Source organism: Eurytemora carolleeae, unplaced genomic scaffold (assembly GCF_000591075.1).
Source record: "Eurytemora carolleeae unplaced genomic scaffold, Eaff_2.0 scaffold760, whole genome shotgun sequence".
NCBI lineage: Eukaryota > Metazoa > Arthropoda > Copepoda > Calanoida > Temoridae > Eurytemora > Eurytemora carolleeae.
The window spans coordinates 157,574-169,941 of NW_019396648.1; the positions used below are offsets into that span (position 1 = coordinate 157,574).

General features: G+C 31.7%; 2 protein-coding genes across 5 annotated transcripts in view; both read right to left on the reverse strand.

The window, feature by feature from the left end:
* LOC111706863 (protein piccolo) overlaps window positions 1-2,183 on the reverse strand; it is a 40,773-nt gene extending 38,590 nt beyond the window's left edge. For all 4 annotated transcript variants that reach the window (XM_023479793.1, XM_023479796.1, XM_023479792.1 and 1 more), the window contains exon 1: window positions 2,085-2,183. In XM_023479793.1, the coding sequence (XP_023335561.1) occupies window positions 2,085-2,099 (15 nt within the window). In that variant the 5' untranslated portion in view covers window positions 2,100-2,183. The remainder of the gene's footprint in view (window positions 1-2,084) is intronic.
* A 1,432-nt stretch (window positions 2,184-3,615) lies between these two features.
* LOC111706864 (uncharacterized) lies at window positions 3,616-11,261 on the reverse strand (the record flags this gene model as incomplete). The annotated part of the gene is given in 8 exon segments (XM_023479797.1): window positions 3,616-4,108; window positions 4,212-4,255; window positions 4,598-4,647; window positions 5,583-5,638; window positions 9,490-9,573; window positions 9,687-9,769; window positions 10,033-10,143; window positions 11,118-11,261. Coding segments are annotated over 7 exon segments (912 nt in total).
* Between the last annotated feature and the right edge of the window lie 1,107 nt (window positions 11,262-12,368).

The following is a 12,368-nucleotide window of genomic DNA, read 5'->3' on the forward strand; positions in this document are numbered from 1 at the left end:
CGTCACTTGTCCTAGGGAAGGGAGTACTAACTACACATTTAGTTTGTTAGTAAAATTTAGTTTGCGAAAAAATAAATGTTAAAAAACAATGTCGAACCCCTTCCCCCCCTCATGGTCCCTGGGTCCTTGGTTACGCCCCGTACAAAGTTTTGTTAGAAGCAGTTGCATCAGAACCAGGTTACGTTTGTTTGATGATATTGAGTTTAATGTCAGATTTCTCACGGGGACAAACTTAAACCCTCCACTCCTAGCTCAGTCTTATATTCGGAAAACAAAACCTTCTCTTCAAAATTATTTAAACCCTCCACTCCTAGCTCAGTCTGATATTCGGAAAACAAAACCTTCTCTTCAAAATTATTTAAACCCCCCACTCCTAGCTCAGTCTTTTATTCGGAAAACAAAACCTTCTCTTCAAAATTATTTAAACCCTCCACTCCTAGCTCAATCTAATATTCGGAAAACAAAACCTTCTCTTCAAAATTATTTAAACCCTCCACTCCTAGCTTAGTCTTATCTAGGAAAATAAAACCTTCTCTTCAAAATTATTTAAACCCCCCACTCCTAGCTTAGTCGTATCTAGGAAAATAAACCTTCTCTTCAAAATTATTTAAACCCCCCACTCCTAGCTTAGTCTTATCTAGGAAAATAAAACTTTCTCTTCAAAATTATTTAAACCCCCCACTCCTAGCTCAGTCTTATCTAGGAAAATAAAACCTTCTCTTCAAAATTATTTAAACCCCCCACTCCTAGCTTAGTCTTATCTTGGAAAAAAACCTTCTCTTCAAAATTATTTAATTTTTTAAACCCCCCACTCCTAGCTTAGTCTTATCTAGGAAAATAAACCTTCTCTTCAAAATTATTGAAACCCCCCACTCCTAGCTTAGTCTTATCTAGGAAAATAAAACCTTCTCTTCAAAATTATTTAAACCCCCCACTCCTAGCTCAGTCTTATCTAGAAAAATAAACCTTCTCTTCAAAATTATTTAAACCCCCCACTCCTAGCTTAGTCTTATCCAGGAAAACAAAACCTTCTCTTCAAAATTATTTAAACCCCCCACTCCTAGCTCAGTCTTATCCAGGAAAACAAAACCTTCTCTTCAAAATGATTTGAAATTTTTGAAAATAAAGGAATTGAATTCTTGTCAAAATCTCTGATTTTCCAATCTCTGTATTTAGGTAACCCCATGTCGTAGACCTTAGATATTTCAAACTATTAATTCTGATAGATCAAATTATCTAAGTTTGAAATATCAAAGGTATAGACCATCAGGTTGCAAAGATATAGGGATTAGAAAATTTTAGTTTGTGGCAAAGAATCAATTCCTTTACAATGAAAGCTTTTCTTTTTGAGATAAACATTGTTTTCAAAACTTTTAAACTTATAATCGGACTTGTGTTTGATCCTCGTTATTTGGTAAAAATGCTTTCTTTTGCTGCATTTAGTTATATTTTATATTTATATTTAGAAATGTTCTTTGATCTTTGGGTCTTACTCAAGTCATTGTTTAATGCTTTAGTTTAGCTTAGACGGTTTCAGGTCTGGGTAAAGAAAACAAGGTTTAAAGGTTCATTGTGTGTGTTTGATTTTTAGGCAGTATTAAGTATAAAGTTATCCTGGACCTTTCATTTCTGGAGATCCTTATTCAAAAGTTATTGAAATATATATTTAAAAACTGAACAAAGAACAGATTTAGCTTGCTACGGAGTGAAATGGATTCAAAAAAAGAAATCAACTTTTTGGCCGTATTATTTGGTTGGCATTATTCCCATGTCTTCTTTTATTGGTTTAGAAAAGTTTTAAACCTAGTAAAAGGGATTGTCGGCGTTTTTTCAAGTATCAATTAAAAAAAATTGCAATCCCGACTCACAACACCCTTTATTTAGAAAATTGATTATTTTGAATTACGGTTCACTGATCTTGTGAATTTGAAGGATTTTGAAAGAAATAAAATTTTTTCAAAGACGGAAAAACAACGATATATCCCACTAAAGGGATAAAGGCATGCACCGTTTTATATCAATTGTCTCTTGAGATTTGTTTGACTGTCCCTTTAAACAATTATATTGTAAACTATACTGTTTACCTTGTCATCAGTCATACAGTAGATTCGGAGAGTATTAACCCAAGCTTTTGGAAACTTTTCTCTAGAAAACAGAATTATAAATAAATTGATTGATTAGCCATTCAACTAAAAAACTGTTTATAAAACTTTGAGATCGTCCAACAGATTATTACAAGTGAACCCTTAGTCGAATGATCGATTAATGATTCGTTTACATGATGATAAATGATCGTCCATTTCCCCGACCCTTATTCTAAGGATAGTGCTGTAAAAAATATCTGAAAGAAAGTGAAACAACTCGTCACTTGTCCTATTTAATTACTCCTTAGCGTCACTTGTCCAATTTAACAACTCTTTAGCGTCACTTGTCCTATTTAACAACTCCTTAGCGTCACTTGTCCTATTTGTGTAAATTGTGCTTTTGCCATACATCATAAACTCTCAAGTTTTAAAAGTTGTAAACATTAAAGTCAAAACTATATTTTATAAGAACATATTTGTAATTAGGATTGCAATATACGTGATTAGGTTTGCAATATTCGTAATTAGATTTGAAATATACGTGATTAGGTTTGCAATATTCGTAATTAGATTTGCAATATACGTAATTGGGTTTTTAATATTTGGGTATATATAAATACTGTACACTATACACAGGGGCGTAGATCCTATATGTCCAGGTATATATAAATACTTTGCAGTATACACAGGGGGGTAGATCCTATATATCCAGGTATATATAAATACTTTGCAGCAAGGTAGGGAACTGAACCAAATCACAATTCAAATTTTTTTTTTTAATAAACTGTTACCAAAGATTTACTATTAGATCTTTAACCTTAAAGAGAAAAAAATGAGCTTTTTAAATAAATAATATTCTGGATAACAAGTGAGCACTGATTAATTTTCAGCCTGGAGTAAATGTGGTATAAACTAGGACCTGGAGTAGAGGTGTAGTCTGAACTTATTTAAAATATGTTCTGGAGTAAAATTGCGGATCATGATAGCTACAACCCAGAGTAAAGGATAGGTTAAACTGGAACCTGGAGAAAAGTAGCGGTTAAGTAATATAAACTGGACCTGGATTAAAGGAGGTGTCAACTAAGATAAACTGGAACCTGGAGTAAAGGAGCGGTGGTAAACTAAGATAAACTGGAACCTGGAGTATAGGAGGGATTAACTTAAATAAACTGAACCTGGAGAACAGGAGGGATTAACTAAAATAATCTTAACCTGGAGTACAGGAGGGGTTAACTAAGATAAACTGGACCTGGAGTAAAGGATGGATTAACTAAGATAAACTGTACCTGGAGTAAAGGAGGGATTAACTAAGATAAACTGGACCTGGAGTAAAGGAGGGGTTAACTAAGATAAACTGAAACCTGGAGTATAGGAAAGGTTAACTGAGATAAACTGAAACCTGGAGTAAATGAGGGTTTAACTAAGATTAAACTGGAACCTGGCGTAAAGGAGGGGTTAACTAAGATAAACTGGAACCTGGTGTAAAGGAGAAGTTAACTGAGATAATCTGGAACCTGGAGCAAAGGAGTAGTTAACTGAGATAAACTGGAACCTGGAGTAAAGGAGGGGTTAGCTGACATAATCTGGAACCTGGAGTAAAAGAGGAGTTAACTAAGATAAAACTGGAACCTGGAGTATAAATAAACTGTAACATATAGAAAAGAATATGTACTTTAAAATAAACTGTAGTCTGCACGGGTAAAAAGAAATGCTGAGACAAGGAAAGAAAAATATGTTTATAAAACCATTCAACTGTTAAAATGGAAAAAAGGGGTAACTTTGAACCACAAAAACATGCTATAACTCGGTATAAGCAAAAACTCGAAGTGACTGAAAAACAATGAAACCCAGAGTAAAAGTGCTGAGCTGGTTTGAAAGCAAAACCTGCCGCAAATAGAGAAGTTTTGAAATCCCAGACATAGGAAGAAATTGTAAAGTCCAATGTGGAAGAATAAATATTGTAATTGCCTAATCTTGTCTCTTCGTAGAGTCTAGTAGCCAGAGTTAGCGCAGAACTGGGATCTCTGCAACAAAACTTTTAATAAAAATCAGGAATTACTTCAAACTTCAAATATAGAATCTATTTTATTGAAGGTAAAATCAGGAGAGCAGGATCAGATTCTGTACCTCGTATTATCATGTATCAGAAGTATCCAGAACAGTGCAGACACCTAGTTTATTAATCAATCAATCAATTAATTAATTAATTAACTCCTAAATCAATCGATTAGGAAAAGACATTGTAATGGAATTATTAAAAAAAAATATTTGAAGAAAATTTCTGTTTTAAATTAAGCAGAATGGAGTCTATGTTTATCTAATGTTAAATGGTTAAAGTGCAAGAACGGAGAGGAAAGGAAGGATCCCATTATTCCCTGAAGTACAGGTTCTAAAGAACATGATAAAGAGGGAAGATGGAGTTAGGTAGGATGGGGGAGGGGGGGGGTAGGGAGGTAGGATTGTAGGGAAAGAGAAGGGGGTGGGGAAGGCCTATGATTGATGAGTAAACTGTCCTTGGTAGAGAAATGAACAACATCCTTGTTCACTTCCAGGGGCGTAGATCCTATATATCCAGGTATATATAAATACTGTACACTATACACAGGGGGGTAGATCCTATATATCCAGGTATATATAAATACTGTACACTATACACAGGGGCGTAGATCCTATATATCCAGGTATAAATAAATACTGTACACTATACACAGGGGCGTAGATCCTATATGTCCAGGTATATATAAATACTTTGCAGTATACACAGGGGGGTAGATCCTAAATATCCAGGTATATGTAAATACTGTACACTATACACAGGGGCGTAGATCCTATATATCCAGGTATATGTAAATACTGTACACAGGGGGGTAGATCCTATATATCCATGTATATATAAATACTTTGCAGTATACACAGGGGGTAGATCCTATATATCCAGGTATATATAAATATTGTACAGTATACACAGGGGGTAGATCCTATATATCCAGGTATATGTAAATACTGTACACTATACACAGGGGTAGATCCTATATATCCAAGTATATATAAATACTGTACACTATACACAGGGGCGTAGATCCTATATATCCAGGTATATATAAATACTGTACACTATACACAGGGGTAGATCCTGTATATCCAGGTATATGTAAATACTTTTCAGTATATACAGGGGGGTAGATCCTATATATCCAGGTATACACAAATACTTTGCAGTATACACAGGGGCGTAGATCCTATATATCCAGGTATATATAAATACTTTGCAGTATACACAAGGGGTAGATCCTGTATATCCAGGTATATATAAATACTGTACACTATACACAGGGGGGTAGATCCTATATATCCATGTATATATAAATACTTTGCAGTATACACAATATAGATCCTATCTATCCAGGTATATGTAAATACTTAATAGTCATTATGAACGTTTAGGATTTAATCAATAAAAATATTGCTTAAGTGTATAGTTGAATATCTATATATTTCCTGTCATATCCACCCAGGAAACTGGATCCAAGCTTCCGGTTACAGAGCAGATCAATCTTAAACCATAATCTATAGTGAAACTAAGAAGAAGAAACAAACAATTAAAAGAAATCTTATTGTTGTGTTTAATTTATTGAAAATTACCAAAAACAGTTATTTTACACATTTTCCAGACTATTGAAAGAGAATAATTAAAAAATTTGGTTTGATAAAAACTATAAGATTGGATAAGTTTAGACAAAAGAAACCCAGCTTAAGATAAAATGACGATGAAAAACATTGAAAACTAAAATGTTAAAGAAAAGAATGAAACCTCTAAAGTTGAATCCCGAAGAATAGAAAGGAAGAAGCGGGGGCCAGGGACAAACTAGTTTTATTGTGACGTACTCTTTTTGAAAACAGAATATATAGGAGAATTATGCAAACTTCTAGATATCAGAGAATACTTTGTAAAACTTGAATATTTACACGCATATATGTAGATATTAGATATAAGCATAACAGACTGAACTAGACTAAATGAGAAGGTCAAATTTATGCAACATTACTAGTACGACTTTGGGACTTCGTAGATCCTGTTGTATTGATTAAACGTACAAGATATGAAAAAAAAGCTAGTTTTTGGTTACATTGAAACATTTGTTCTTCTGGATAGAAATTATGTAATTTTTCAATCAATTACGCAAAATTTTCATCTGATTGACGTTTATACTTTATAATATGTATATTTACCCGTCCAAAGATAAATATCGTATTTTAGAATCTTTTCGACTTAAATATAAAATTTATTTAAGTTAAAACTTTGAAAAAAAAACTTTTCAAAGAAAACTTTGAATTCTTTTCAGTTCGTAATCTGTTAAAAGAAGGCTTTTACCATTCATAATACGAATTTGTCAAATCTGTTGAATACAGATAAATATAATATATTCACCCATCCCACTATATAAACATAAAGTTGTCATTTGTTTGTTGTTGTATAGTGTTGTTGTTCAACATAGGTATAACCTGTTTCGTTTGTCGTTTTGTTGTTTACAGTTATTTGTTTTTTAGAACTTATTTTTTGTTGTTAACATTTGTTTGTTGTTGTAAACAATTATTTGCTGTTGCAAACAATTTTTTGTTGCTGTAAACAGTTGTTTGTTGTTGAAAACAGTTGTTTGTTGTTCAAAACAGTTGTTTCTTGTTGGAAACAGTTGTTTGCTGTTGTAAACAATTATTTGCTGTTGTAAACAATTGTTTGTTGCTGTAAGCAGTTGTTTGTTGTTGAAAACAGTTGTTTGTTGTTGAAAACATTTGTTTCTTGTTGTAAACAGTTGTTTGCTGTTGTAAACAGTTGTTTGCTGTTGTAAACAATTACCTTGCTATTGTAAACAGCTGTTTGTTGTAATCAACAGTTGTTTGTTCAAAACAGTTGTTTGTTAGTATAGTTGTGTGTTGAACAAATAAGGGGGGGTAGATAATAGGGCTTATTTTATTTTTTAATTTGACGCCGCGAATTAGGACTGCTTGCACCTAATTATATCAAACAAAGGTCGGTTTTTTTCCGGTTAAAACTTTTAGTTTATTTGACGGTCTTTAAACTTTCCCTAGGGTCACCTAGGTTGCCCTAGAAAATTTGGACCCGATCGGTTCAGCAGTTTGAACGTTTATTGAAAACAGACAGACAAGTAAAATATATTTTTGAATTAGGTTTGCAATATTCGTAACTAGGCTTGCAATATGCTTAAATATTCATGTGATAATATAAAACAGGCTTGCAATATTCGTAATCAAGTTTGGAATGTTCGTTATTAGGTTTGCAATGTTCGTTATTAGGTTCGCAATATTTTGACATAGGTTTTCAATATTCCTAATTAGGTTTGCAATATACTTGATTAGGTTTTCAATATTCGTAACTAGGCTAACAATATTTGTAATTGGGTTTTCAATATTCTTAATTGGGTTTTTAATATTCGTAATTCTAGGCTAGCAATATTTGTAATTAGGATTGCAATATACGTGATTAGGTTTGCAATATTCGTAATTAGATATAGGTTTTCAATATTCCTAATTAGGTTTGCAATATACTTGATTAGGTTTTCAATATTCGTAACTAGGCTAACAATATTTGTAATTGGGTTTTCAATATTCTTAATTGGGTTTTTAATATTCGTAATTCTAGGCTAGCAATATTTGTAATTAGGATTGCAATATACGTGATTAGGTTTGCAATATTCGTAATTAGATTTGCAATATACGTGATTAGGTTTGCAATATTCGTAATTAGATTTGCAATATTCGTAATTGGGTTTTTAATATTTGCGTATATGTTTCTTGCGACATTCTGAAATAAGCTTGCAGTATTTGCGTATATATTTTCAAAATTCTAGAATAAGCTTTTAAAAATCGTTATCAGGTTAGCAATATTATGAAATATTCTTGCAATATTCGTATATATGATTGCTATATTCTGAACAAGGCTTGCAATGTTTGCGTATATGTTTGCAAAATTCTAAAATAATATTGCAATAATCGTAATCAGGTTTGCGATATTCTAAAAAAAGCGAGAAAGGTTCGTCATCAGGTTTGCAATATTCTGTAATGTTCTTGCAATATTCATAAACACGTTTGGGATATTCTGAAATAGGCTTGCAATATTCGTAATTCGGCTTGCAATATTCGTATACTAATGATCTAAATGTTTTCATGTCTAATTCTATTTTACATATTTACATATTTCATATTTTTTAAGATTGAATTACAGAATTAGAAAGAATTTGCAAAATTGTAATAAGAAAATTCGCAATTTCAAGTTCATGGACTAATTTTTAAGGAAAGGTTCTTTAAATCCTCTAGTTCCTTTCTCCTTAGTATATTCTAAATTTATAAATACTCGCTGTTCAAATGAAAAACGAAATTTTCTTTAAAAATTTGACCAGAACTGAAAATTGCGAATTTTCTTGAAACAATTTTGCAAATTTTCTGTGATTCTGTTTTTTAATATTTACAAAATTTTAGAATTTGAAAGAAATAGTATTATATACTTATTTTTGCTTTTCTGAACTTTAGATTTTGAGAGAGGAAAAAGTTTTGCTGAATTTATTTTGGGCCATTCGAGTACCAAAAAAAAATTCCAAAAAATATTGAAAAAATAACCTACAGGAGAAGGAGAGTTGCAAAAAAAGTACATCTTTGTACCAGACACCGCAAATCACACTTTTTTGTATATATAAATGTTTTCAATATTTGAGTATACTTATTACATACATATATATTTACAATAATGCAGATATATTTGAAATAGGAATCCACAGGAGTGTATAGGGATTCAACTTTGAGATAAGACGAAAGTAAACTATATATTGGTTCTTTATTGAGACCAAAGTTGCACAACTACAGTTCCAATAACCTCATATAATATTCAATGGGATATGAACTGGTCTAGTTGTAAAGTCATAAAATTGCATGTTTAATCGCAAATACAAATACAGGAGTTGTTTTAACAGCAAAATTCCTATATCTTTGCAACCCAATGTAGTGGTAGGTACATATGGAATGTCAAACTATATGTAGTCTGTTAGATCAAAAAGTCTGAGTTTGAAATAATGATTAGAAAATGTGTGTTTGTTGCAAAAACTCAATATCTTTATCTGTATAGCAACATATTAACATATTTATCAAAAATAAACTAAAGTGAATCTTTTTCAGCCAGTTTGCTTTTCTAACTTTTAGGTTTTACAAGGCGAGCAAAGTTAAAATATTTTTCTGGGCCGATAAAAGCCAAGATCAATTGTTTAGATTGAATATTTAAAACATAATAAGAAAATAAAAATAGACTTCGGATATTGAATTTTCATGAATATCTAGTATTGTCTTCATTTGGTCCTTGACTTCTGGTTCTTATTTGATTAAATTGAACATGGTTTCCCTGATATCTGTCGAGGAATTAATCTTGCTCCCGGAGCAGGGGAGAGGGATGGAAACAAAGAAAGGTTGATGAAACTTTCGTTTCCTAAAGCAAGCAGAAAAGTATAAAAGTTAAAGTTTCTAACAAAACTTATTTTAATTTTGAAAATTTATTAAAATCTTAAAATCTTTAGATGTTAGATATTCTGCTTTTATTTCCTGGGTTCAACTGCAACTATTTTGCTGACCTCGACAGATCTACCAAACGCTGCTTGAACCAACTCACTAGATAAGGTCTGTACCTGGAGATATATAAACCTTAGAAACAGATAAGGTCTGTACCTGGAGATATATAAACCTTAGAAGAAAAGATCTTTTCTTGTAGATATTTAAAACTTTTTAAAAACCATTTAACAACTCATAATGATATATAAACCTTAGAAAAGAAAAGGTCTACACTTCGATATTTTTAAACCTTGGAAAGAAGAAGAAAAAGAAGAAGAAGAAAAAATCAAAAGACGAAATAGAAAATCGCAAAGAAAAAGAAAACAAGAAAAAAACTTACCTGGAGCCCAACTTTAATCTTCTTATGAAGCGCGTGTTTTGGAAAAGTTGCTCTGCATCTTGTGTCATGTATCAGACTCACTTTGCCCCCATCAGGACCCATACTTTTTACCTTCACGTAAATATAACATTAAAAAAAATAGAAAAAGGGGTTTTGACCTCCTCCTCTCTTATACTGGCGATCATAGCAAAGTTTAAATAATGACCTCCTCTCTAATCCTGGTGATAATAGCAAAGTATAAATAATGAACTCCACTCTTATCCTGGTGATAATAGCAAAGTATAAATAATGAACTCCTCTCTAATCCTGGTGATAATAGCAAAGTATAAATAATGAACTCCTCTCTAATCCTGGTGATAATAGCAAAGTATAAATAATGAACTCCTCTCTAATCCTGGTGATAATAGCAAAGTATGAATACTGACCTCCTCTCTAATCCTGGTGATTATAGCAAAGTATGAATACTGACCTCCTCTCTAATCCTAGTGATTATAGTAAAGTATGAATACTGACCTCCTCTCTAATCCTGGTGATTATAGCAAAGTATGAATACTGACCTCCTCTCTAATCCTAGTGATTATAGTAAAGTATGAATACTGACCTCCTCTCTAATCCTGGTGATTATAGCAAAGTATGAATACTGACCTCCTCTCTAATCCTAGTGATTATAGTAAAGTATGAATACTGACCTCCTCTCTAATCCTGGTGATTATAGCAAAGTATGAATACTGACCTCCTCTCTAATCCTAGTGATTATAGTAAAGTATGAATACTGACCTCCTCTCTAATCCTGGTGATTATAGCAAAGTATGAATACTGACCTCCTCTCTAATCCTAGTGATTATAGTAATGTATGAATACTGACCTCCTCTCTAATCCTGGTGATTATAGCAAAGTATGAATACTGACCTCCTCTCTAATCCTAGTGATTATAGTAATGTATGAATACTGACCTCCTCTCTAATCCTGGTGATTATAGCAAAGTATGAATACTGACCTCCTTTCTAAACCTAGTGATTATAGTAATGTATGAATACTGACCTCCGCTCTAATCCTGGTGATTATAGCAAAGTATGAATACTGACCTCCGCTCTAATCCTGGTGATTATAGCAAAGTATTTAGGAAAAAGAGAAGTTAAAACTCTAACAACACGTCCTCGATCCACCTCCAGAGCATCATAGATCCTCTCCAGACCAAAGTCATCAACCACAACAGAACCAACAACATCCTTAACAATGTATACATCAACAACAATAGATCCAACAACATTATTAACATTGTATACATTAACAACAACAGAATCAACAACATCATTAACATTGTACACATTAACAACTTCAGAACCAACATCATTATTAACATTGTATTCATTAACAGCAACAGAACCAACAACATTATTAACATTTTATACATTAACAACAACAGAACCAACAATATCATTAACATTGTATACATTAACAACATCAAAACCAATATCACTATTAACATTGTATACATTAACAACGACAGAACCAACAGCATTATCAATATTGTTTACATTAACAACAACAGAACCAACAACATCATTAACATTGTATACATTAACAACAACAGAACCAACAACATCATTAACATTGATTCATTAACAACATCAAAACCAACAAAATTATTAACATTTTAAACATTAACAACATCAGAACCAACAACATTATTAACATTTTAAACATTAACAACAACAGAATCAACAACATTTTTAAAACTTACTATAAATTAACAAAAAGACTCATATCCTTAAAAAACATATTGATATTTAAAAAAATGAATGCAATAATACAATATAGTGCTGTTCTTTAATTTCACATTTATTTTAAAGAATAGGGATGATTTTATGAAAACTAAATATATTTAAACTACTTTCAATAAAAGGTTTGGATTATTTCGTTTGGCATAATTATCTCTGCAATAAAATTTAATTTCAAAGAGAATTAAATCCAAAGTTCTCTCAATTCAAATTTCATCAATTTAATTAAAGAAAATTTTAGGAAAGTAAACAGAAAACATGGCATCAGAAACTTTTAGTAAAAATATATATTTAAAACACTAATTGTGGTATTGAAAAATGTACAGGGTTATCCACTAATGATTTAGAGAATTTATTTAGACTTTTTTGTTACATTCCTTGTACCCTTTATGGAGCTGTACGCTTGTTTTTTTATTTACCGAACTATGAAGCAAAACCATCACAAGACAAGTTTTATAACTAAAATATACAGATGAACAATCTAAACCTTCAGATATATCCAAAGTGATTAAAAATACTAAATTGGGCCAAACTCATAGATGAATGACGACATTA